The following is a 24,931-nucleotide window of genomic DNA, read 5'->3' as shown; positions in this document are numbered from 1 at the left end:
TCCTCACATGCAATTGACTTGAAATTTTGCATACATGGGCTTTTGGGGTCACTGATTACGAATCTGAACTCGAAATTTGAAAATTCAAAATGGCGGATCCAGTATGGCGGACGTAAATTCAAACGATTGTTTGATTTTGATAAAACTTTATGTCGCATGGTTTTTGGGGTCACTGATTACGAATCTGAACTCGAAATTCGAAAATTCAAAATGGCGTATCCAACAAGAAAGACAAACAAAAGCAACAAGGAGAATGTTGAAAAAATTGTGGTTAAATTTTTTGGTAAGTATTAAGTTTGTGTAAAAATTGGCATTCGAATTTTCATGATTAATGCCCATTCGTTTACACGCGATATTTTTGCAATAAATAAACGACTGACTTTTGTAATTTATTTAGACTTACGATATAAAATATTTCAGGGACCATGTGGGACTAAAAAACTGGGTGGTTGTTACCAAAAAATTAGTAGCAAAAATAAAAGTCGTGTCGAGTCAAAGGTTTAAACAAATCCTTTCTCTGCACACAAACACCTGATTCCTTCGTGAAACGTATCGTTCGAAACCCGACGATTGTTTTTTTTTCTCTCGAAAATAAAAGCGACAACTGTCAAAAAATGACGACGTGCTGCGTCGCACGCGTGTCGAGGTGGCCAATTCGACGATTGGTGAAGAAAGAAGAGAGTTGTTGGGGTGGACGGACGGATGGATTACCACATCATCGTGCCTAATCGTTGAGAAGTTGAGAAGTAGGCGATAGCCGCTCGTCCAAAGATATTCAAATAGGTAGAAGACGATGTTCACCGGCATGGATGAAGTGTGAAGGTGCAGCTGAGAACGACGACAAGGTAAACGTGCACAGGTGAACTCATCGTAATCCGGAGGAGAAACACTTTCACTATCGAAGCAAACCAACGTCGAGTGCTTCTCGGGCTGACTGTAAACCCAAGGCGAGACAGTGTCGCTCCAAGAGTTGAACAGTTCCGAACTCCTTTGCCTGGTCTATGAATCTGCGGTTCGACGATCACGTGATTCTAGTGTTTTTGGATTGTTTTGTTATTATAGTCGGGTTTTTTTTTTTTTTTTCTTTTCTCCTAGTTTCTTATCATTATTCATTTTTTCCGTCGATTTTGCTTCATCGTGAAGACAGTAATGTTCAGTGATTGATGAAAAAACAGCGAAAAACAAACGGTCTTGATTGATTTGAAAACCAGTGCGGCAAATGTCTCAAATTTTTTATACATACGAGTGATTGAACAGTGCTACGGAATCATACGTGGAAAGAAGACTAGTAATTTTGTAATTATTTTTTATCACAGTTTTTAAAGAAGTTGGTTCGGATGGATGTCGATACTTTTTATCAATTCTATTACGAGACTGTTGTGATTATTGGGTATTTGTCAAATTGTCATATTCGTAAGCTGCTACGATCTTTCTGAAAATCTGAGAATACGAATTGATCGGATTATTAACAAGAGCTTGTATTTTGAACGCTTCGTTTCACACGTCGAATAAAAATGTTTGTCGATATGATCGAAAATCTAATAGATTCGTTCGATCTCACTCAACGATCGGTTTATTTTATTCAACAGGCTGTTTTCTACAAACCCGGTTAAAGAAGCGTGGTATTTTTTTTTTTCCCCCCATCAAGATGGAATCGTTGAATATTTAATTCTACAACGTTGCACGAAAATTTCTTACGATCGAGAAATGGCATGATTAAATTAACTACTGAAAACAAAATTGAATATCTCTTTCAGTGACGTTGTAGCAAAACAGTGTTCTGAATAAAACGAGCTATCGTAGAGTGAAATCGAACGAATCTGACAGACTTTTGACTATTTTAAAACAATTTTAAACGAAACATCGATATCCGAGCTTTTGTCTATAATTGCGGTATTTTCTGTTGCGCTATTTTTTAAAGAGAGTAACAATTTGATAAATAGGTATTTACTTCTGGCCAATCAACCTCCATAACCAATATTTATTCCGACTACTGTTATCTATTGCCATTATTACAATTATCATCGATTTTCAATTCGATTGCCAATTTTCCGAGCAGTGTTTTTTACTTCCCTCAGAATAAATTGTTACAGCAATATAGCAATGTACGTTGTTTTTCTTTTATCGCGCGTGGATTACGTAACGAAATTTCTCCGGTAGACGGGCATTATAATGACGTTAGTTGTCCGCTGCAGGCAGTCATGTGTCGTATTATATGATCTGAGGATTGTTGTTTCTTTGTTTATTAGTCGGTAGAGAGTTTGACCGGACTGTTATTTTCTAATTCAAATTTCCCTTTCTGTTTGTTTTCGAAAATTCAGATTGGAGAAATTTTACAAACAGAAAGAAGCTTGATCACCGAATCCGAGCGAGAGGTTTTTCAGGATCTGAAATGAACAGGTGAGTTCAAAGTGAAACAAAATCAATAAACAGCCTCAGTTCGGACAAGTTTTAACAGAAAGTTGACAAAAAAAAAAAAGAAAAAAAAAGACAAACAACAAGCTGTAGTTAATTTTTTAAATTTGACACACGGTACAGTTTTTTCTTTCTGTTGAAATTTTTTGGTTCTCAGGGTTTCGCATCGATATGAGCGAGCATCGTTTTGACATAAAAATTTTTCACCACTTCGACATGACGAGATGAAATCCTCTGCGACAAAATAAAATTATAAAGAAAAGTGTGTCCAGCTTATTTTCTTTAAACAATGGCCAACATCGGCCATTCGTAATTGTAACGAAAACTAAAAAAAAAGAACTGCGATCGTGTGATTTTCTGCGTCTAAAAACAATGCTTAGTAGAATTTTTACCGTTTCCGAGTGAATAAACGGAAAAATAAACGTAACAATTGTCTGGGGTAGAATATTCGAAACAAAATTTCTAACCGACAGTTCAATGACAAAAAAAAAATGTCCTTGAATTTTGCTTGGCCTTCGAAAGTCCTGACAAATATCCTTGAATTTTTTTTTGGGTCCTGAAAATATTCTACTCTCAATGTCCTCGAATGACGTGAAAATTTGTTGAAAATGTCCTCGAGATTGTTGCGGATTTTTTGTTGTTTTTGTTGTTTTTTTTTTTTTTGAAAAATCGTTGACCGAAAGTGGTCTAAAAATTTCTTTCGCAAACCGATTTCTCGATAATTTCGGTACAATTAAATCCCGTGCAATAAACAACGTTCAAACGGATTGCGCAAGCCGATATTGTAACCAAGAAAACGAAAGTCCCGCTCTCGCAGCCGGCGCAACGGTCAGTTCGAACATGGATGAGCAATCGACGCACGCCAACCTCGTGTTGTCATTTATATAATCCCAAACCGGGTCACCGCGAGAATGCTAATAAATCTATTTATCGTGCCGGCTTGATTGCAGCTCTAACGCCTCGTTATATACGAGCCGAAATTGTTATCACATTCGCAAACATAAACAGCGAGGTCGGTAACATTAGCATTAATTTACAGCTCGAAATTAGTTGAAATTCTTGTTTTTTTTTTCATTTTTTTCCCCCAAATTGTTTTCTCTCTTTTTCAGAAGCGTTGTGCAATATGCCGAAAATCGCTGTCTTGTTTTATTGACTGTAATTATTCACGTCTGAGCGAAGAACAGAAACGAAAATAGAATTTATCACGTTAATCGTTGGATGGGTTAGTTAGGCGTGATTATGTAAAGTTGATATGAATTGGAACTATATTTTACTTGATTAGTTTTTTTTTTTTTTTTTTTTTGGCCCGTTTCTTTCGGTTTAATACGGTTTTAGATGTTTTCGCTCCTCTGAGAATGAATATCGGTAGAGCGTAAATTATTGTGTACGTTTGAGAATAAGAATTCCGCAGAGTGTCGGAACGGTTTTTTTTTTTTTTTTTTTTCGAAATAATGTAACAGCGTGTAAAATAATTCGATTCTGATTTGTATGCATATTCACACGAAAAATACAAATTTCAAGTTCGAGTTTTCAGGTTCAAGTTCGAATTGAATTTCAACACGAACCGATATTTTCACTTTCGAAACTAAGAAATCGTGGATGTAACATCGAATCCCGAAAATTTCTAAGATTCACTCGAATCACTAATGAAAAAAGGATATCCGATGGTTATTAACGAATTTCTTGAAAATCAATCAATGCAGGTACGGTATAAAGGAAAAATTAAAAACTCGTTACAGAAACCTTCGAGCTGGTATATTTAAAATCACGTGAAGAATAAATTTCTTACAATTTTATTTCGTTTCAATCACTATAAATATATTTTCGCGTGAAAGTAATGAAAAAAAATACGGTTTTCAGATTTTCATTTTCACTTTAATAACTGAAGCTTTGAACGATGAATTCGTGGTACTGAAATCATTTTCAAAATACCTGAAGATATTCCAAAATTTGATCGTAACATTTCCATCGCATTCGGTACGATGAATTTATTTTGATTAACAAAGATTTTGGCATCTGGATCGGTATGATGAAGAGCTGATTATTTTAATATATTGTTTGTACCGACTGTCTTGAAAGAGAAAAAGAGATAGAGAGAGAGAGAGAGAGAGAGAAAGAGAGAGAGAGAGATTTATCTGCGATGGTGAAAGTAGAAATTAAAGAAGAAATTAAAATCGACGAATTTAATACCCGGCGGAAAGGATTGAAAACATTGTCTGTCTATAATATGCGGTAGAAATGAAAACAGCGACCGACTTGTCATTCGATTCGTTTCGCGTTTCTGTTTCCAATTCACGCTCGAATCGCGTCGTGTCGGTTGATTGAATTTTTTTACGACCAGTATAACCTGTTTCGATATTGAACTTGGTCGTTTTTCGGTGTTCAAGGTTCGAGCCAAATATTTTTTATTCCTGTAATTCATTCGTTTCTTGTGTTTTTTTTTTTCGTTTTTCCTTTTTTTTTTCACTTTTATTTTTTGTTCTTTTCGATGATTTGGCGTCGAGTGAATGTAAAACGCAAAAAATTTTGTGTTCGACTCGGAATTTTCGAAAAATTCTAAATCCTGAAAAATATGGCCGGAAGGCGGGAAAAAAAAAAAAAACGAAAAAACTTTACCCGTACGCTTAGCTGTCGACTGTAACTTTCTTCTGGAATTCAATTTCAATGTTGGCATGCTGCAAATTATTATACAAGTAAAAGTTTCGACCTAAATGAATTACTGCGATTTAATCATTTTTTTTTTTCTCCTTTCTTGTATTCGTATTCAATCAGCTGAAATATTTGCTTGATTATTCATTTTTTTTCCGCGATTGAAACACCTGACTAAAAAAACAATTCCTAGAATATTCGGTCATAATTTATCGAACTCGAAATGAATGTTGAAAAATAGACTCATTTGGGAATGCAAATATATACCAAACTAGTCCGGTAAAAATAAGATGTTCGGGATATGGCTGCATTTTTGTGTACAGCGATTTTCGACCCTGAGAAACTGAAGACAGTTTTCCTCAAAAACTGCTATAGATAGATGAAAATTTACTTGACCATCGTGTAGAGCGTAAAATTCTACGTCGAATTATGTTCTCATTTGTCGGAAACGGCGTCGAATTAACCAATTAAGGAAAAAGAAATTCTACTTATCGACGACATCTGGGGAATTTCAATGAAATAATGCCTTGTTGCTTGATTTCGTAATCCGACTTAGTTTCTGGCATGTGGGGAAATAATACGATGTAATATTTTCGGCTCCACACGATGGTCAAGTCATTTTTATACATCGATAGCAGTTTTTGAAGAAAATGGAAAAAAAAAGTTGAAGTTCTTCTGTTTTCTCGAAACGCCGGCTTGCAGCTCAAAAATAACTTCAGATTTCAGTTTCGGAGGGTTGAAAACCCTTGTACACAAAAAATTCAGCCGTATTCCAAATATTTTTAATTCAAACCTATGTTGACTGGACTAAAACGTAACGAGAGAAAAAAAAAATTACTTCATCAAAGGAAATGACACATTTTTTCTGCATATTCGATCGATTGTTTTATGCCTTCGAAGATACGCAGTGAGGTGAAAAAAAAAGCGTTACACAATTTATACTTACTAGTTGTCGAAGTAGATCGAAATCTGTTTGACGGTACGTTTACAATATTAGGCAAAGCCGCAACTTTGAATGATGAGTTTCCTTGCATTGACAAAATTTGCCCTTACCTGAAACAGAGAAAGCGAACATAAATTAGAAAAAAATTAATAAAATCCACTCAGTAAACAGACTTGTGTTTATTTGTTTTCGTTTATCCGTATCCTTGGTTTCATTTTTCACGATTATTGTACGTGTAATAAAAGTCTGTTGAATTATTTTTAAGAATAGCGGTTTAAATTCGATAAAAGCGATTATATTAAGATGTAAAATTTCGAAAAAATGCTGTTCAGAAAAATCCAAAAAACTACCGTGGCAACATTGCGCTGCGTGAATTTTTTTTCATTCATAGACTGTATAACCAGAATTTAGAATAAACGCGGCCAATTCGAAAATAATTTCCGCTCGAGTGATGAAAATTTATTTTGCCAAAGGCAAAAAGTTCCATCGATTGTTGAACCTTTCCACTGAGATGTGATTAACTTACCGACGATGTGCAATGCCAATGGAAAAGAAATGAACGTGTATCCTAAATTTTTTCCTATTTCCGAGACGATCCTCAATCAACGACTCGGTGGAAATAAATTTACTTTTACTTCCAACTATAATGGATATTTTTCAAAAATATTACAGCCACAAGAAATCTATTTTTTGTCTCCAGGGTTCCAAGTACGCCAATCCCAGTTGAAAGATTTTTATTTCACCGGTAGAAAAATTCTTTTCGACACAAGATATAGTTGGGTAAATAAATAAATGCATTAAATATTTAATTTATTAATTCACCGCAAGTTTTTCTTCCGAGTCGAATATAAGATGTTATATATACTAGACTGGGCCAAAAAAATTGAGAATTTTTTTTTTTTTGAAAAATATATTGAGAATATCATTCAGTATGGCAAAAAAAAATTTCATGAAATTTTAAGCCCTTAATATTAACTTTAAGAGGTCCATCATCGCTATTTTTGATTTTTAGTAATAATTTGATGTTTTACGTCAGAACTGTCGAAATATTGAAGTGAAAAAATTTATGTTCACTTATCCCTTTATAAAATTAAATTCCCTACAAAGAAGGTCTGATTATAGATTTTTGTCAGACAAGCCGTTTCCGAGTAATTAAGCTTAATAAATTGATATAATTTCTCGATTTGACTTTTTTAATTTGGAATTTCGTGACTAACGAATCAATGAATGTATAAAAAAGATCATGACAAATTCTTAAAGGAAATTTAATGTTCTACAAAAAAGATCTCTTAATATTTTTGCCTCAATTTAATTTTTCAAAAGTTATTCTCAATTAAAATTGAAGAAAAACTTGAAATTTCAATTTATTAAGCTTAATTACTCGGAAACGGCTTGTCTGACAAAAATCTATAATCAGACCTTTTTTGTAGGGAATTTAATTTTATAAAGGGATAAGTGAACATAAATTTTTTCACTTCAATATTTCGACAGTTCTGACGTAAAACATCAAATTATTACTAAAAATCAAAAATAGCGATGACAGACCTCTTAAAGTTAATATTAAGGGCTTAAAATTTCATGAATTTTTTTTTTTGCCATACTGAATGATATCCTCAATTTATTTTTCAAAAAAAAAAATTGTCAATTTTTTTGGCCCAGTCTAATATGTACCGTATAAAAACCGGGTAACTTTTCGATCCAAATATCGTACGCAGCTTTTAATTGATGCCGGATTCGATTTTGATTGTTATAATGATTGATAATATAATACAATTGAATAAGTTTTTGTGATAGAGAAGTGGCAAATGAATACTATGGACAAAATGAAGTAAATCGATTTGAGTGAAATGGAAATGATGTATTTTAGTACAGAAAAATTCCTTCGCCCACGAATGTAAACAAAATAAATCGGATTATCCAGTATTTCAGAGCACGCGCACAATGCTGTTTATTTTTATTGTTTCTGCTCCAATTTCAATAAATTTTCGGTCATTGTTCTGTCGAATTAAAATTTTTTATAAGTCACCTAATACGATTTTTTCCCCATAGATTCGAATTTCATAACAAAACCTTTATAACGCAAGATCACAAAGAAAAAACGATTATAATCAAACTGTTATTGAACAAATGCTGCACTTCTAGACAGTTTTTAATATACTTTCTTTCTTACATTGAGTTGTGAAATTTATTCCATAAAATTCAGCTTATCGTTAATCGACTCGAGTTTCACCATTTCAATCGTGAATTTATTACTATCGTTAGTCTTTTCATTTGATTGATTAGTATTTTATTGGATAAAGTAATCTAATAAGAGTGCTGATAAAATTTAATTCCCTTTGGGGGGGGGGGGGTTCAGCGTTAAAAAAAAACACTTTTTTTGTGAATTTTTTTTTTTAAATACGGATTGAGCAAATTCAGTCAAACCTTTTGTACATTATTAAGTATACTTTTGACAATATTCTGTGATTTTTTCATGCGAAAATATTGAAAAACAAACCGGTGACAGAGCTTGCCCCAGAACGTCTTGGAAAAAAAATTCGATTTTTCGAAAGTGCAAATCTTACCCCCCCCCCCCGTTGAAGCATCGTCATAAAATCAATTCTCACGATGATCCAAATTATGGTAGATTAGTAGAATCCCCCGATTCTACTTCTGAATCGTAAATTGGAAATTAACATTTCTTCGCACTTCCGTATATCGCTAAAAACTTGGAACCTATTTAACAGCTGACGATCAGTTTTAATTTATGTTTTAATTTATTTATTATCTTCTACAGACACGAGTAGACGCGATTAGACATGTGATGTATCGCTCAGTATTTATCTCGTAATTGTCTGATGAAAGAAATGTCGGAAAATTTAGTGCTATAGTTCAGTGAATGCGCAAAAGTGGTATTTTCGACTGGCCGGAATATTGATGTTTAAAAACATAAATAAAAGGATTGTTGTACCGCGGTAAACGGAAAACGGTTAATGGATGTTTGCGTGTCGTGTGTGTGACATAAGCACCGAAATGTCATACTCTATCCACATCAGTTGACCAAGATCTTTCGATTTGCTTACATTTGTTTGCATTCGAGGCAGTGCGTGCTCATCTGTGTATACAATAAATATCATCAGTTAGTGCCATGCACGGTTAAGATTAGAGAAATTACAACAACGTTTGAAATAACAAAAACGGGTGAGAATTTACGAGGAAGCAAAGGAGAAACAACGCCGAATGACAAAATGCAAGGAAGCAAAATGGCAAAAATCGATAGTATAGACGGGGTGAAAGAAGGATGAAAAACATGGAAAAACAGTGCAAAGCCGAAAAGATGATGTTCAAAACGCAACCGCAGACGTGATTCGAAGGGAGATAGATACAATAAAGGGTGACACGATCATTGAGATTATACATGAAAAGAAACAAGCGAACTTCCCATTATTTGTGCTCGAAACTATAAACCAAAAACTTAAATGCGACTGTAGAGTACTTACAACGAATTTAAACAAAACAGGATATCGCAAAATATTCACACCTTTTTCCTAGTCATACATTTCATCTTTGGAGAATCGTCGGTTCTCGTATTTTCATCAAACTCCCGAGTGTTTTAATTTTTTTCGAACACATTTACTACGTGAAATCTTTATTTCGCAAACGTGACTTCGGATATGTGATCAGCGACCCCAAACACCTTCGGATACCAATTTTCATCCAAATCCGTTCATCCGTTATCCGAAGATAACACCATTTTTATTTTATCTTTGTAAATTTCGTTTTTTAAATTATTCAAAAATTACTAAACCAATCACAGCCAAAATCCAATCAGGTCTAAGTATGAAAGAGGTGCGTCGATTGAGACCAAGTTCATCAAAATCTAACTACTCGTTCTCGAGATATCGTCGGACAAAAAATTGATCACGCACGTACATACATACACACATACACATACACACACACACAGACGTTCATTTGAAAATGATTGGAGGTGATTCTCCGAACATCAAAACGTGGATATCTAGCGAGAATTCAATGTCACATTTTCGGGGTGATTACAATAACTTCCTATTTTCTATGAAATCGGAGAAACGGGATGTTAAAAATCTGCATAAACTGTGCGAAATTAACAGAAAAATTTAGCCTGTGACCACGAGGCAAGAGATATTAATTGTGAGGTGTATATAAGAGCGGTAAATAAAAGTAAATGTAAAAGGTATGAGTCTGGACCATTTATACTGGTTTTGAATGCTCAGGGTTTCCTGCACGACAAAGACGAAATAGAGGATAATGTTACAAACTTGAAGGCTAAAGCAGTGTCTTTAACCGAGACCCATGTTACGGAAGAGATGAACGTTGCGGAAATAAAGATGGACAGCTACGAAGTTGTCAGACGTGATACTGCCAATAGCAGAACACGTGGTTCATTGACTTATATCGATAAGGACCTACGATGTAAAGTAATATCGGAAAAAAAAGTATCGAAGAAAGAACGTGGATAAGTCCAGTTCGGTTAATGGGCAAGTATAGCGACACGATAATCTGTAATGTATACCGTTCGCCAAGCCAGAGCGTAGGAAAATTTACAGACGAAATAACTGGAGAATGCGATGAATTGATAGACAAAGGACATATTTTAATTGTTGGAAATTGTTAACATTGATCTCGGTAAACGAATATTCAAAACGATCGACACGGGACATTGAAATGTATCGGACCGAAGCAATATGTAAGCGGACACGATAGAATTACGGAAAGTTCGAAAACGCTGATAGATCTGGTTTTTTTTTATTCAAATTTTGATATTGCTAACGAAATACTTTGGACTCCGAAGATTACTGACCACCGGATTATAAAAGTGGATCTCCTTGAGAATGAAAATAATGATAATGGACTAACGGAACTTTATAGACGTGAGTACTCAAATTTTGACGAATACCAGTTTAATCGGATGATAAAAAATTATATTGGATATAATTGTGATAGTAATAGTACTGTAAACGAATTGGCAATACACGTGGTGACAGGTGTAACGGAATCACTGAACGCAGTGGCACCGAAAATAAAAAATAGAGTTCCAAGGAAATGGCGAAACAAACCCTGGATTATTAATGCGGTTAGGGAAGCAAATAAGTGCAGAGACTAAGCGTATAAACAAGCAACAATCAGTAATTTAAAGGTAAACTGGAATCCGTATAAAACAATGCGTGAAATAGTCGTTTCCGAAACAAGACAAAGTAAAAGAAAACTTACGAAGAAACTATTGATGCCGTAAAAACCGACTCGAAAAGGATTTGGAAAAACTTTGAAATCGATGATAGGAGGTAGAAATAATGACGACGAATTGAAAGGTATACAGTTTGGGGGACATGTGTGCAAAAATAAACATGACGTAGCCGATAACTTGAATACATTTTTCTTGGAAAGTGTAGAAGAAATACCAGATAATGATCAAGACGATAACCAGGGGAGAGAAAATATGAAGCAGTTGTCAAATATAGATAGGCAGATTGTAACTTTGGATAATTTTGAAAATTTTAACGAGGTAAGAAAAGAATAAATTGATAAAATTGTAAATAGGCTAAAAAGCAATGCAGGAACGAAAGATGGGATCAGCACAGGGAAATGCTAAAGATTGCGTGGGAAAGTGTAGGGCAAAGAATGTTGGTACTCATGAATAAATCAATGCAAGAAGAAGTCTTTCCGGGACCATGGAGAACATGAACAATAGTACCGATACCAAAGGTGAGAAGCAAGATAAAGGCGGAGGAACACCGGCCGATAAACATGTTACCTATGTATGAGAAATAAACGGAAGTTGCAGTGAAAAATCTGATTGTTAAATATATTGAAAGTGATAAAATTCTCAGAGATGAACAGTCAGGATTCCGGGAAGGTTACACTTGCGAAACGGAACTGGAAAATGTAATAATAACATGAAAAAGAAGTATAGATGAAAATAAAGTGATCGGTGTCGTCCTTTTAGATTTTAAACGAGGTTTCGAAACAGTCGAACGAAACATGTTACTCTGAAAAACATCGAACAATATGGAATGACAAGAGCTGTGCTCAAAGGGTTTAAGTCGTATTTAACTAATCGAATGCAACAAGTGAAATATGGTGATTGCAAGTCGTTAAAGCAGGAAACAGACACGGTGTCCCCCAGGGCTCTGTGCTTGGTCCGCTGCTATTTTTACTATACGTTAATGATGTTGCGAAAGAACCGCAATACTGTGAATGTAAAATGTTTTCCGATGATACGGTAATATATGCGAGTGACGATGATGCGTGTGAAGTGGAAAGAAAATTAAATTTTGAGTTGAATAATGTAAATAATTGGTTAAACAAGAATTCACTGTCAAGGAAACGTTTTAAGGTGTCCCCCTCCGATTTCGATGAAACTCTGGTATGTTATAGAGGGTCAAAATCGATGACATACGTATTTTTTTTTATCGGCCAAAACTCATTTTAAAGGGGTGAAACACCCCTCCAAAGTTGACCACCTCCCAAGATGATTTTTCTGTTTTGCATACAAGGAGGGGATTTTGATAGCTAATAATGATAGTAATAAATACCTTGTCAAAAGTGACGAAAAACACACTTCGAATATTCTCAAGAACTCTTTATTTTAGGGGTTGACTTGTATGTACAAAGTTCATTTTTTACATTAGAAACAAGATGTTCATCAGAGCTCAATGAATCCAACAGCACTGCGAAGAGCATGCAAGAATACAGAATACGTGCTTTCGATTTTTTCCCAAAAACTGAATTCTTATCGACTTTTTTCCCAATATTGCGGATTATGTCTAGTATTTAGCCATGAACCATTGAATAACATCGCTCTCTTATCATTTTACTGTTTTATCATTTTTTTTTCAAGAAACGTAAATATTTTTCGTTTCAAGCAGACTATCAACTACTCGAAAATTCGATGTGTGTCATATGTAAACAAGTCATATCTCTACTGACACCTGAGACTGAACACGAATGAAACGAAGTTTACGATAATTCACGACCCGAGGAAAAAACATGCGAATGATCGTTGTGATATAAAAATAAAAGGAACGAAGATAGAGGAGGTACAAGATATAAAATATCTAGGTGTAGTAATTGACAAACACTTGAAATTTGACAAGATGGCAATGTTCATCGTCAAAAAAGTAGGAAAAAAGGTGAATTTCACGCATGGGTTCGATAAATATGTCTCAGTCTCAACTCTAGTCATCATATACAAAACAATCGTCGCACCTCGTTTTGAATATTGTAATACGTCAATGCTAAACATAAATAAATATTGGATGGACATAGTGCAAATATTGCTGAGATGTGACGGGCATACAATAGTGAGGGATATGCTCGACGAGCCGTGTTTCCTCGATATACGACAGAGAATGAAATGTAACGTTTGTTTGTTTGTACGTAAAATAAAAATGGGTCTAATGCCCAACTATTTACGAGAGCAAATGAGGCTAGTAGGAGAAACTCGTGATTATAACACACGACAACGAGGAAACATACATATACAGCACTGGAAAAAAAAGTATAACCTGCTTCGCGACTATTACAACAAATTACCACTAGCAGTAAAGGAAGTGAGGAATATTGATATGTTTAAGAGATTGCAGCTAAAAGAATATGTAAAGAGTGATGGGTAAAGCATAGATGCATAAAGCATAGAATGTAAGAAATGTGAAAATGTAACCTCCGTGTGAGAAATAAAGCATATTCAATCAATCTCTCTCTCTCTTTCTCTCTCTTCAAGAAGAACAAACGAATTATTTTATTTATTTACGATCAACTACTTGAATAGAATGCAAGCGGAGAAAAATTAACGGCGCGTTTAATCCGCAATGTGAAAAGCTAAGCTTAATGGTTGTATCATAAATCTGCGGACGCTGTGATTAATCAGAGCGAGCGTTAATCGAGTCTACCGATTTCCCCGATTTATTCTGTGGCGGATCGTTGATCGGTGTTTCAATGAAGAGGCTGTGTCCCTAACCGTGAATAAATTGACGTCCATTAATCGCGGTCAATGGTGATTATAAAAAAGTTGGAAGTGGCCGTTGACCGTCGTGGAATGCGCGCTAGGCTGCACCGGCTGAAAGTGAGCCAAGACCTTTTTCAACCAACCCGCGCCTCTCACCGGCTCATTTTACAGCCCGATGCGGTACAAAATAGGCCAGCTTCCGCTTTCCGGTTGCGCGGTGCATTTCCGGCTTTGTTTTTTTGCCGAAGCCGTTTGACCGAAAAATCTATCGCGTAAGAAGAATGTGCGAGTTTTGATTGAAATCGATCACCGCCTCGTTACAATTTTTCAATGAATTGTACTTGACGACAAATTGTACGTTTCGTCGTCTTCGCGTACGATTCAAAATGAGGACGAAATGAATTAACAATTTCGAAAGAGTATTTTGTAATTGGACGCGCGGAAAATACTGCCGATGTTTTATTTACATTTCGTAATTAGAGCGAAATGTGATACAAATGTTATTAGTATTTCATTTCATCTAACCTTGTGAAAAAACACAAATGTAATTTACATATTTTGTAATTAGGGTGAAGTAAAAATGAAATTAAATTTACATTACAAGTTACATAAGATTACGAATGTAATTTGTACCTCGCGTAAATTATACTTTCATTTCGTTTCACCGTAATTACCGATAAAAATGCATTTGTAATTTTACGTACCTCCGATTACAAAAAATACAAATGTACATAATTTGTATTTTATACAAGTAATGACAAAATGTAAACACTCTTCTTATTTCAAAATCGAAATATTATTTCAAGATACATAAAAATTACAAATGTAATTTACGTATTTTGCAATCATGGCAAAATAAATTTGAAATTAAATTTACATTACTAGTTACATAAAATTACAAATTTACTTTGTATTTCGTACGAGTAATGACAAAATGTAAACACTTTTCTTATTTCAAAATCCAAATAAAGATTACAAATGTAATATCAAATGTTTTGCAATCAAGGCAAAATAAAATAGTAATCACATTTAAATTACTAGTTACATAAAATTACAAACGTGATTTGTATTTCACCAGAATTACATTTTTGTTTCAATCAAATATAAAAATAAATTAAATTTTTTCTTATGTATAATTCCAATTACAAAATAAAAATTTAAATCGTAATTTATTTGATCCTGATTGCAAACCTATACTGCAATTGATATATTATTTATTTCTAAGTGCTAGTTGTGAAAAATTTCTATTGGAAATGTGATTTGTAATATATAATTGACCAGTTACAATATCGCCCGTAACTTAGTTCAAGAGTATTTCGGAATGTGTGCTCAGTTTTGGATCAGGTCATCGAGCTGATTAGATGGAGAAAATTGGTTGTTTAGGTTCGTAACACGGGGTCTTATTTTAGAATTGTTCTTGAAAATGTTGAATTGTTGCAACATGAATATACACATAAAAGATAGAATTTGTTCAAAAACTATGAGACGATATTCCGCGGTTAGAATACATGTATATGTATACGTATATGTGATTGCAAAATACATAAGATAATACAAACATTTTTTACCGCCATGCAAGAACAGGAAGAAAGTTTGCAAAAGATCGAATATGATTATTATCCAACCGCAAAGGCCGTCTTCTTCTGACTTCTAACTGGTTTTGCGGTAGGTTTATTTACGTAATTTCTCTTATATTTTTGTAGACGTTTCGGACACTCTTTTGTAACGAGTACAACATATTCGGTTTGAAAGTCCATAAGGATTATTCAATAAAAAAAATTTCTGAATACTAATTTATAGAAAACTCCAAAACGATGCTGCGCAACCGTAAGGATCGATTATAAATATCTCTGAAATCTCTGTAATAATAACAACAAAAATGTCGAAAAAAACCCCACAAATAAGGTAACACAAACAATACGAATATAAAAACGACAATAACTGTGATATTAATAAAAAAAAAAAAAACCAAAATGTATTGAATTTTCCTAATTCAATACAGATATTATGTCATGTGCAATAAGAAAAGAAATAACCAACATTTACAATATATGGACAAAATCTCCCAAATTACGAGCGCAGCGAATGATCCAATTTTTGTCAAGCTTGTGGAAAAATTTACATCAGTAGTATTTCGAAAATCTTGACTTTCGTAACCGAAAGAGAAGTAGAAAAGGGAGGCGGAAAAAGAAAAAAAAAAAAAAGAAAAAAAAAGACAAACAAACGACGAAGCGTGCCTATAACACTCCGAAAGACTTTCTCCTTTCGCCGTTCGTTATGAGATCACCGCGTTTCCATACCGCGGTCTGAATCCGAGCGAGAATAAGACGAGCCGTTCTATCCTAACCTTAGCCAACACTGCGACATCCACTTCTATCCAGCCACATATGTGTGCGAGAGATAAATAATGTGTGGCTGCCGATTCGCAATCTGAATCGGCAAAGTGCTGCAGGGAGAAAGACTTCCGCCTATACTCTCACACTCGAAGGAGCGACCTTACTTTTGCCATTTTGCGAGTGCTCGAACCACCTTTGCATTACCATGCATTTGCAGAGTGAAATTTTTATCGACATTTCAATGAAATATTGACTAGAGCCTGAAATATACGGATATTTTACAATTCGTGGATACAAAAGGATTTGGAAAAAAATGTATGGTAAATTTTTATCGGTTCAAAATCCGTACTTCCCTGGTGCAAACAATTGCCACACTCGAATACCAATTTGATTTTACGATTAAATAGAGAAATTCTGACACTTTCGCAGTTTCGGCATAGAATTTTCTTGTTAATTATCGTATGTTCTCATAGATTAACGTCGATCTTTGTAGATAAGTTTGGAATGACTCGCATTTGGCGACTTTGGACTGGCTTTCTTGAAGCGACTGACTGACTGATCTGACTTCCATATTCACTTAATATCACACGCCTCTAAGTTACCAGGAAAAATGTGTTGCAATCTATTGCCCACAATCAGTGGTGATAAAACATCTTTTAAACCAGAAAGATTAACTAGCGAGTGATACATCGTCTTGATCAGAAAAAACGAAAGTATCACTCGGCCTGCAATTTTTCTCATTAATTTCACGGTAAATTCTTCTGAATCTTCCTCTTCCGTTCATAAGACTGAAGCCTTGGTAATGCAGTTTCGTGTTACATGTTTCACGTCAGTACGTGTTTGTCTCCGAGTAGAATGTTCAAATTCGGTTGATTCGTGAAATGAACGGTGTAAAATTGTTTATTAAACTCAGAATTCGACAGAAAATCCCGTATATCAGTTCTGGCTAATTCTTCTATTTCTCTGAACGATATTTCATCGAAATGCTTCGTTGCAGTCGCTGAGTCTAATCCCAAAAACGCACATAAGTGCTTCAAATACGACGGTACATCCATTCCAAGTTCTTGCGCGACATTTGACCAGAAGGAATTATTCTTGATCTTTTCCACGACGTAGTTTCCTGGCGAGGCATTTATTTCTCTTGGAATCCCTCCGGGGTCTTCCATTTTCACAATTTACTAATTTGATCAAGCCTTGATCACTGCGCTGGTGTAAATTTCGTGATTTCGGTGTGAAAATAAGAATTAATCTCGGAATCAACATAACCTCATCGAGTAACAATTGAATAACGGTGATCAACCGCGCCTCAAGCGGCAGATTGCGGTACTTACAGTAAACCTCGACCTTATTCCGTAAGCGGAATAGCATCGTACTACTTGTGCACTGTTTGTTGCAAAAATTCTTCAACTTCTCTCATTACATATCATTTGACAAGCATTTCATAGTATTTCATGACTAATTCATACCGTTATACAAGAATTGCACACGCATTTCGTAGTATTTGACAGTATTTCATACCATTTCAAAAGCATTTCACTGTATTTCATAGTCGACTGTCCCAACGATTTCACGAGTGGTTACTCTTGGTGTTGAAACTATTTTTCATGAATTCACCGGTTGATAGTCGACTGAATATTGCTATATTGAACTAATCACCGTGAAAAAGAATCGAATCAACGACTTTATTAAATTTTCAACAATTCCAATGCGATTAAAGATCGCAAATATCAAGAGACAATCCCTTGTTTATTATAGTATTCGTTGTTTTTATTCCCGCGTCTGATTATATATACACGCCTTGCAGTTATATCTCTCCAAGAGAAGAAAGCCTGCCTCCCTCGTTAACGTCTTTCATTTCCTTTTCTTCCGTCCGGCACGTTTTCCACATTATTATTCACACGGCAAGAGCAATTTTATACTTTACGCAACAAACGAGATTAAATAATGACAAATTAATTACAGTAACAAAATTGGGAACAGCAAAGCCTAAACGTTTGTACAAATTGATAAAAAAAAAAAATTTCAACTATGTAGATATGTATAATCAATTTTCGGATTTTATCATACTTTTTGCGATTCAGCTTCGGACTGAATTCAGACCAAATTTGAATTCTGAGTTGTATTTCTTCGGAAACAAACTGTGTTGTTGGATATTAATTTATACATGTATCGCATGATGGATTGATATTTATGAATCGAGGTTTGTTTTTTCGTAAATATCTTTTCTTTTCTATATTGGATTAATATTATTCAATTTTACATCCATTAGTTAGCTTTAGTTGGAGAGAAATTTGAGCAGCAGCAAGCGAGTAAGTCACTAAAATGCGATAATGAACGATACAGATTATACGTCAGTAACGTCTTATGTCTCGAACTTTCACCACTCCCATGCTAATTTATACGCATTTGCGTATTACACGTCCACAGCGAGTCGCTGAATTACTGGTATCGTGATACTGATATGCAATTGCGCGTTTCGCCTGGTAACGTTCAAGTGTAAATCAACCGGAAGGTTAAATTCAATTGACTTCTTATCAATTTTTTTATCTCTGCAGATTAAGATACGAGACAGGCTTCGTATTAGGCGGTAAATTCTATTTCTTTGTTGATACTTAAATTTGTTTGTCGTCAAATTTTTAACTGTTTTATGGACAGTGAACAGAAATAAAAGAAGGAATTTTCACTGGGTTGATTTGGTCGTAATTCAGTCACCCTGAGATCATTTCGGTAAATCGGATGAAATTCCGGTTGGAAAATTAAATCTTTGACCAGCGATCTGTATTGAGATTATTCGATTTTAATTACCATTTTTGTTTAAACAAATGATCTTAGTCCACGACTTTCTCTCGAATTTTCAACGAATGTCGGCGTAAAAATTGTTCCACAACGTCTTGCAGTTGTTTTGCATAGCTTTTCTAAAATTTCCATTAATTTTTTGAAATTCTCCAGTACCAAACTCAGAGATACAGTAAAATAACTGTACCGAATTGGCAAAAGTTTGGAATAAAAAATCGAGGATGGGATGAATATTTCCACCACGAAACTTTTCAAACTTGAATCATTTTTAAATTTCAATACTTTTCCAGTGCGAATTTGTCAGTTACACACGAATATGCGATTGAATTCGTTAATTCAATCAAAGCAATTTTACTTCACCAATAGCTCAGCTTTCGAATGCAAAACCTACAGATTCGTCAGATCAGCGACCCCAAAAACCCGCGGGTAAAAAAATTCAGGCTAAAATCTCGAGTTAAAAAATGTGTTCCAGAAAGGGTTAAACAATTTCTTCTCTCTAAATTTTCCAGACAGAAGAAAACGGGCTTCAGGCAAAGGGTAAAAAACTGAGAGTGCCGTGATATGATGAATTGCGTACCGATCGGCTGCAGGGGACTCGAAGAGGTTCGACAGCGTCCACCGGACTTGAAAAGTTGACGGTTCGTTGTAGCGGGATAAAAAAAAAAAAAAATTGCTCAACCAAAAACAAGTCCTCGGTAATAAAATAGTTTTCGAAAACACCGAGAGATGGTGCTGAACGCGATTATGGTCACGTCGGCGTTGAAGGGTGCGGTCGGAACAAGTTTCTGGCTGCTCCCGCTTCTGCTGGCAGGACTGACTTACTTCCAGTACGACCTGGTGGACCCTGAGAGCCGGCCGATCGACCGATACCCGGTAGAATCCGAGTACGACTTCGTCGTCGTCGGCGGCGGTTCAGCCGGCGCTGTAGTGGCGAGCCGATTGTCCGAAGTGCCGGAATGGAAGGTGCTGCTTCTGGAAGCGGGGCCGGACGAGAACGAGATAACGGACGTTCCATCCTTATCGGCGTACCTGCAGCTGACGAAGCTGGACTGGCAGTACAAGACGGAGCCGACGGGGATGGCGTGCCTGGCGATGAAGGGAGCGCGGTGCAACTGGCCGAGGGGTAAAGTGCTGGGAGGGTCGAGCGTCCTCAACTATATGCTCTACGTGCGGGGAAATCGGAAGGATTACGAGCACTGGGAGGCGCTGGGCAATCCGGGATGGGGCTACGAGCAGGCTCTGCACTACTTCAAGAAGTCCGAGGACAACAGAAATCCCTACCTGGCGAAGAGCCCCTACCATGGAACGGGGGGATTGTTGACCGTTCAAGAAGCTCCGTGGCGCACGCCACTTGTCGTCGCCTTTGTTCAGGCCGGGGTCGAGATTGGCTACCAGAACCGCGACATTAACGGCGAACTTCAGACTGGCTTCATGATTGCTCAGGGCACCATAAGACGCGGGTCCAGGTTAGCCTTTTTTCGCTTTTGATTTTTTTTTTTTTCTTGTACGTTACTAGAAAATGTTCTCATGACGTCACGGCCTGGTCGTCGGCGCCATTTTATAACCAGATAACCCAAGTTTTTAATTTTAACGGCGGCGAATCATAATTCTTGGGGATTTAAATCACTTGTGTCACATAAATTAACGAAACGTAATCAATGATGTACCTACGTGTTCTACTATCAACACGTGAAAGAAACACGGTCAACGGTAACCTGTCAGACTGGTTGCATTAGTTTGATGTTTTTCCACCAGAAGACGGATTGCAAAGTGACAATCCCAGTAGTGTACGATCTTGGTTCTCGGTTTTTACAATTTTTTTTCGAGATACATTGCATATTTAATGATTGACAAGTATATGAAACAGGGGTAAAATTTTCTGACAAAACGATCACTGCTTTTTATTTTGTAGAATTAATTCCAGATTGTGAGAAAAACGCGAATTTTGAAAAAAAGCACCTACTCTGAAACATCTCCAAAACGTCTCAAATTCGTCGAAAAAGTGTTTCTGTACTCAAATGAAGGCATTTTGAGGCAATATTTTCATTTTACAGTGAACCCGATGGTATCGGCCACCACTGACTTACAATTTCTGGTTGTCTAACGTCAATGACGTATCAAATTCCCTAACGTTTCCCGGTATTACAGACGAAAATAGACAGTTTCGAGGGCGCACAAACTTCACCAACAACTTACAAAAGCAATTTGAGTTGTTCGACCTTCTAATTACAAAATACAATGTGTCCCTGTCTTTCCTTTTACACTTTTTTCAAAATACAAACATGAATTACAATCCACCCACATGTCATACACGTTTCATAATCATTGGGAAACGTGTCGTTTGTATTTTATGTGTTCTTAATCACAAGATACAACGTAATTCGTCTTTTATTCTTCTAATTACAACTTTGCCCTCCACCGAACTCCAGGTGCTCGACTGCAAAGGCTTTCCTCAGGCCAATCAGGCTCCGACGGAACATTCATACCGCGATGAACTCACACGTGACAAAAATCCTGATAGACCCTTTAACCCTGAGAGCCCTAGGAGTGGAATTCGTGAGGGACGGTAAACGCCACATCGTCAAGGCCAGGAAAGAAGTAATCCTATCAGCCGGAGCCATAAACTCTCCGCAGATTTTAATGCTCTCCGGAATCGGGCCCAAGGAACACCTTCGGCACATCGGAGTCCCGGTGCTGATGGACCTGAAGGTGGGCGACAACCTCCAGGACCACGTTGCGATGGGAGGTCTGACCTTCCTGGTCGACAAGCCGGTAGCGATAGTCCAGGATCGGTTCTCCCCGATTGGACTAACGATGCGGTACCTCGTGGAGGGCGCCGGGCCGATGACGACCTTGGGCGGAGTGGAAGGCCTGGCCTTCGTAAACACGAAGTTTGCGAACGAGTCCGGGAACTGGCCAGACATCCAATTTCACATGGCGCCAGCCTCGATAAACTCGGACGCCGGAGCGCAGGTGAGAATAACTGGAGGCTGCCTGATTGCGATTCATAAATAATTGCATTTTTTTCACATGTGCAATTTGTGATATGGATCCGGACGGAACGAGTTACAAATTACAATTGTATTTTGTGTTCGAAGTACAATCATGCTACGTAATTAGGGCGGAATGAAGTACTAATTGCATTTGTAGTTTACAATTTAGGTAAAATAAAGTACGAATTATATTTGTAATTTCGGTTTAAGGGGGGGGGGGGGGGAGTTCCGGTGATATTTCGATAATACCGAATTCTTTTTCCAACAAAATAGGTGTTAGCAAATCTATGTAACAGTTGATGCAGTGATTCGGAAAGACTTGGCAAACTTTGATTATTAACTGAGCGATAACTGCCTCGCGTCTGCAGGGCAGTCAACTTATCTGAAACCCTGAGATGCTGCGCTTCCCCGCGATAAGGTGCGAATTGAAATTATGTTGTTACGGTAACTTGTAGTTGTTGTAGCACTCATCAGTCAGTTAATAATAAAAGTCTGCCAAGTCTTTCCGAATCACTGCATCAACTGCTTGAGATTTGCTTAACCTCGAATAATCGCAGCACCTAAACAACCCTCATGCCGCGATTCACGGCTGAAGCTTAAAAGGGCCAGTCTGCATAAGAAGGCGAAAAAAGCTCGCGCACGCGCACTCGAAAGCTGAATCTCCCAAGTCTCACTATTTTCCTCGGTATGTAACCAGAACGCTACAAATGTTCCAATGAGTCCAAATGTAATTTTGGTTCCATTTAGCCCTGGTTACAGACTACACATGTAACGAATTTGTAGTTTCCATATTGTCCGTCAAAGCTGCCACATCACAAATTTGGCTAGTATTTTACACTGTATAAAAATTGACGTTGTTAAAATTGACCAAAAGTGGCCAGTGTGGACTACTACGGAACAATTTTCGTGGTCAATTTAGACCTTGAACGTCAGATAGTGTCAGATTGACGATAAGTAGTATCATATTGACATCAAAAGTCCAAATTTTCACGTTGCGATCGACTAATTGCAATTTTGTTCATCGTGGCAGGTGAGGCGAATCTTCGGGCTGACCGATACAGTCTACGACACGGTGTACAGGCCGATAGCTAACAAGGATGCCTGGACAATAATGCCGCTGTTGTTGCGACCACGGTCCAGAGGGACGGTGCGACTGCGAAGTTCCAATCCTTTCCACAAGCCCATCATCAACGCGAACTACTTCTCGGACCCAAAAGACGTCGCTGTGCTCGTCGAGGGCGTCAAGATCGCGATGAAGGTCAGCGAAGCGGAGGTCTTCCGGCAGTTCGGCTCTCGAGTTTATCGTCGAAAGCTCCCCGGCTGTCAGCATCTAAGATTCGGGTCTGATGCATACTGGGAGTGCCAGATCAGACACATCTCCATGACCATTTATCACCCCGTTGGAACAGCTAAGATGGGACCGAGGAGTGATCGCAATTCGGTCGTTGATCCTGCGCTTAGGGTTCATGGTGTCAAAGGACTTCGCGTCATCGATGCTTCGATTATGCCGACGATTACTAGCGGCAATACCAATGCTCCGGTTATCATGATCGCTGAGAAGGGGGCTGATCTCATTAAAAGCGACTGGCTCACCGGCAATGGTGAGAAAATATCACCACTCGTCGCGATTTAAGGAATAGATTTTCTGATTAGGCTCGATGAAATTTGACCGTGGTGGGTCACACCTCAGTAGAATCGCGTAACTGTCACACGGGGTCAAATTCACCCTTGGTTCAAAAAAGTGATATCCTGCTTTAACGATCAGTTCTCAAAATCTAAAAAAAAAAATCTAATTAATATTTCAAGATCGCAGAAAAAATTCTCTTTGTTTTCGTAACCAATCTCGATTATTTAAATATTGTAAGACATTGGGAAAGTTACGGTAAAGTGGAAAAAATTTTTTTTATTTTTTTTTGTTACAGAATTGAATTCGTGCGAAAACACTATGAAATTCTGTTTCTGAACTTTACGTGGAGCTTGACAAATGTTTGGGGTTAACAGGTTGATGGAACTGTTTTATTTTTGGGTGAATCGTTAATTTGCAACCCTAGGATTATACGTATCTGAACGTCGATTTAGCTTTACAGCCAAATAGAATATTATATCGCATAGAGAAAGGATTTGTTAACTATACCAAGTATGGTGAGCAAGCATAATATGATATGAAGAATAGTTATTTTTTCAGTTAAGTAAATGCGGGGTTCATTTTTTTTTTTTTTTTTTTTTGAAAACAAATTTAAAAATGTTTCCTTGCATGAAAAGAAAATATTCCTTTCGCCGTGTTTCATAAAGTCAAAAAATTTTACACTTATTTTGCAAATTCAAAGCAAATCCGTCAAATTCATTACAAACTTGCAAAATAACGATTTTTAATTGTTAAATGATTCGTTACCCAAACGAGAAAAATGACGCAGAGATGTTCGAAATCAATGACTGGATTAAATCGTTCTCAAGTTTTTTGGTAGAGATATCTCTTCGGTATTGAAAAGAACTGAAAATCGTGAATTTTGATCAAAACGTTTCAGCAATTGAAAATTGGAGATGAGTCTCAATAAAGTTCATCTGATGCCAAAATCGTAAAATTTGCCCGAATTCAATTAATAACATTATTTTGTTCGTAAATAATTCTACACTTATTGCCTAGAACCTGCAGAATTTCGACAAGCTAAATATATTTTGAAAAAAAAGCAGTATAATTCATTGGACGTAATTTGTGCTAATCTTGCACAAGTTTTTTTTTTTTTTTTTTCTTCCACGGATGAAGAGCTAAATGAATATTCATGTTCAGGTGATTTGCAGATAATGAAATGCCAAGAAAAACGAGCGATGATTT

General features: G+C 36.5%; 2 protein-coding genes and 1 long non-coding RNA gene across 3 annotated transcripts in view; 1 reads left to right on the top strand and 2 right to left on the bottom strand.

The window, feature by feature from the left end:
• LOC124176655 overlaps positions 1–6,117 on the bottom strand; it is a 33,894-nt gene extending 27,777 nt beyond the window's left edge. Inside the window, exon 1 of the long non-coding RNA XR_006869431.1 lies at positions 6,011–6,117. This is a non-coding gene — a long non-coding RNA (uncharacterized LOC124176655). The remainder of the gene's footprint in view (positions 1–6,010) is intronic.
• The window catches only part of LOC124176644 (flotillin-2), a 478,641-nt gene that overhangs the window by 350,534 nt on the left and 103,176 nt on the right, over positions 1–24,931 (bottom strand). The window lies entirely within an intron of this gene.
• On the top strand, positions 976–23,910 carry LOC124176625 (glucose dehydrogenase [FAD, quinone]-like). Its single transcript, XM_046558166.1, has 5 exons — positions 976–1,296; positions 2,322–2,400; positions 19,615–20,571; positions 21,535–22,078; positions 23,129–23,910. Exons 3-5 carry the CDS (start codon positions 19,832–19,834, stop codon positions 23,729–23,731), a joined length of 1,887 nt encoding a protein of 628 aa, XP_046414122.1. The 5' UTR covers positions 976–1,296; positions 2,322–2,400; positions 19,615–19,831; the 3' UTR covers positions 23,732–23,910.

This window comes from Neodiprion fabricii, chromosome 2 (assembly GCF_021155785.1).
Source record: "Neodiprion fabricii isolate iyNeoFabr1 chromosome 2, iyNeoFabr1.1, whole genome shotgun sequence".
Taxonomy (NCBI): Eukaryota; Metazoa; Arthropoda; class Insecta; order Hymenoptera; family Diprionidae; genus Neodiprion; species Neodiprion fabricii.
This window is presented reverse-complemented; position numbering and strand designations above follow the sequence as displayed.